Here is a 1,168-nt window from a genome sequence, read left to right as displayed (position 1 = left end):
TTACATCGTGCGATACGTTAGATAAATCAAGCAACCTTCCGATTTCAAACTGTCGCCAATCCTGAGATCATTTTTCCCTCCCCGGAGAAAGAACAAAAAGGGAATAAGCCCGAACCATTCTGATCCAGTGGTAGTCGCATACGAAATTTCTCCATAAGGAGCAAATGCTTCTCTGAGCATTTTATTGTCAATTTCAGGACTCAAATCGCCGACAAATACATGAAAATGTTCTAAATTGCAATATAGACAAAAATTAATTCAAAAAGAAAAAATTAAACTAATCATAATAATCAGAACAATTGAATAAGCAAATAACTTACTGCTCGTGTCGACTTTAGCCTGCGTTCCCGGTGACGTGGCCCAGTTGACGCGCATTTCCTTGAAAAGAACAATCAGAATACAATACATACATACATACATACATACATATATATATACAGATGTATACAAGTAAAAAATACTTTTTACATCTAAAAAACAACACAACAACAACAATATTAACTGCCCACCGTGGGAGAATATTTATTCTACAGCAGCAATTGCTATTTTTGAGGAAAAAGTGAGATTGTCAAAAAAAAAAAGCAAAAATATTGTCCTTGATTACAGTAGTAGCAGTAGAGAGAAATATACCTGCAACTTCAACGGTGGCAACAGTGACTTGGTGTTTGGTAGAAGAAATATGGGCAAACCCTCGTAAACTGCCGAATAATTATTCGTCATCGTCAGAGGCCCACCGTCCCAACTGACGGCAAAGCAGCTACTCCGTTCCCGAATACTGCGTCCACGGGGATGTGGAATGATGTTGTTCAGAGACAAATTTCTGTAAATCCACCGCGGCAAGTCTACTAAATTTTTGCGCTGCCGAACGAAAATAACAAGAACCAACACCTTGATCACAGAAACAATTCCTGCGTCTCCAATCATGAGTTTCTGACAGATGTGTCCTTGCGGAAGCCAGGAAGGAAGGTACCAAAACCTTTCACCGATACACTTGGGATGTTAGCTTAAAAAGGACCCACCCCACACAACACCACCCAAAATCCCAATTCAATCATCTCATACATCTTCCAAAGCTATCTATCCTGACGTGCTTTACAATGGATTTAGACCTTCAAGTGTTCTTGCCCAGCCCTTCCCCCAGTCATAATATTTAGGTGTCCGGAAGGGC

General features: G+C 40.1%; 1 protein-coding gene across 1 annotated transcript; it reads right to left on the bottom strand.

Moving 5' to 3' along the window:
- Tsp_15456 (nucleolysin TIA-1) lies at positions 1-924 on the bottom strand. The gene is made up of 3 exons (XM_003370331.1): positions 631-924; positions 321-378; positions 1-230 (listed from the first exon to the last, which is right to left on the bottom strand). Exons 1-3 carry the CDS (start codon positions 922-924, stop codon positions 1-3), a joined length of 582 nt encoding a protein of 193 aa, XP_003370379.1.
- Between the last annotated feature and the right edge of the window lie 244 nt (positions 925-1,168).

The sequence above is a fragment of the Trichinella spiralis genome, assembly GCF_000181795.1.
Source record: "Trichinella spiralis strain ISS 195 chromosome Unknown Scfld928, whole genome shotgun sequence".
NCBI classification, from domain to species: domain Eukaryota; kingdom Metazoa; phylum Nematoda; class Enoplea; order Trichinellida; family Trichinellidae; genus Trichinella; species Trichinella spiralis.
The sequence above is the reverse complement of the archived record's forward strand: the minus strand, read 5'-3'. Positions and strand labels throughout refer to the sequence as shown.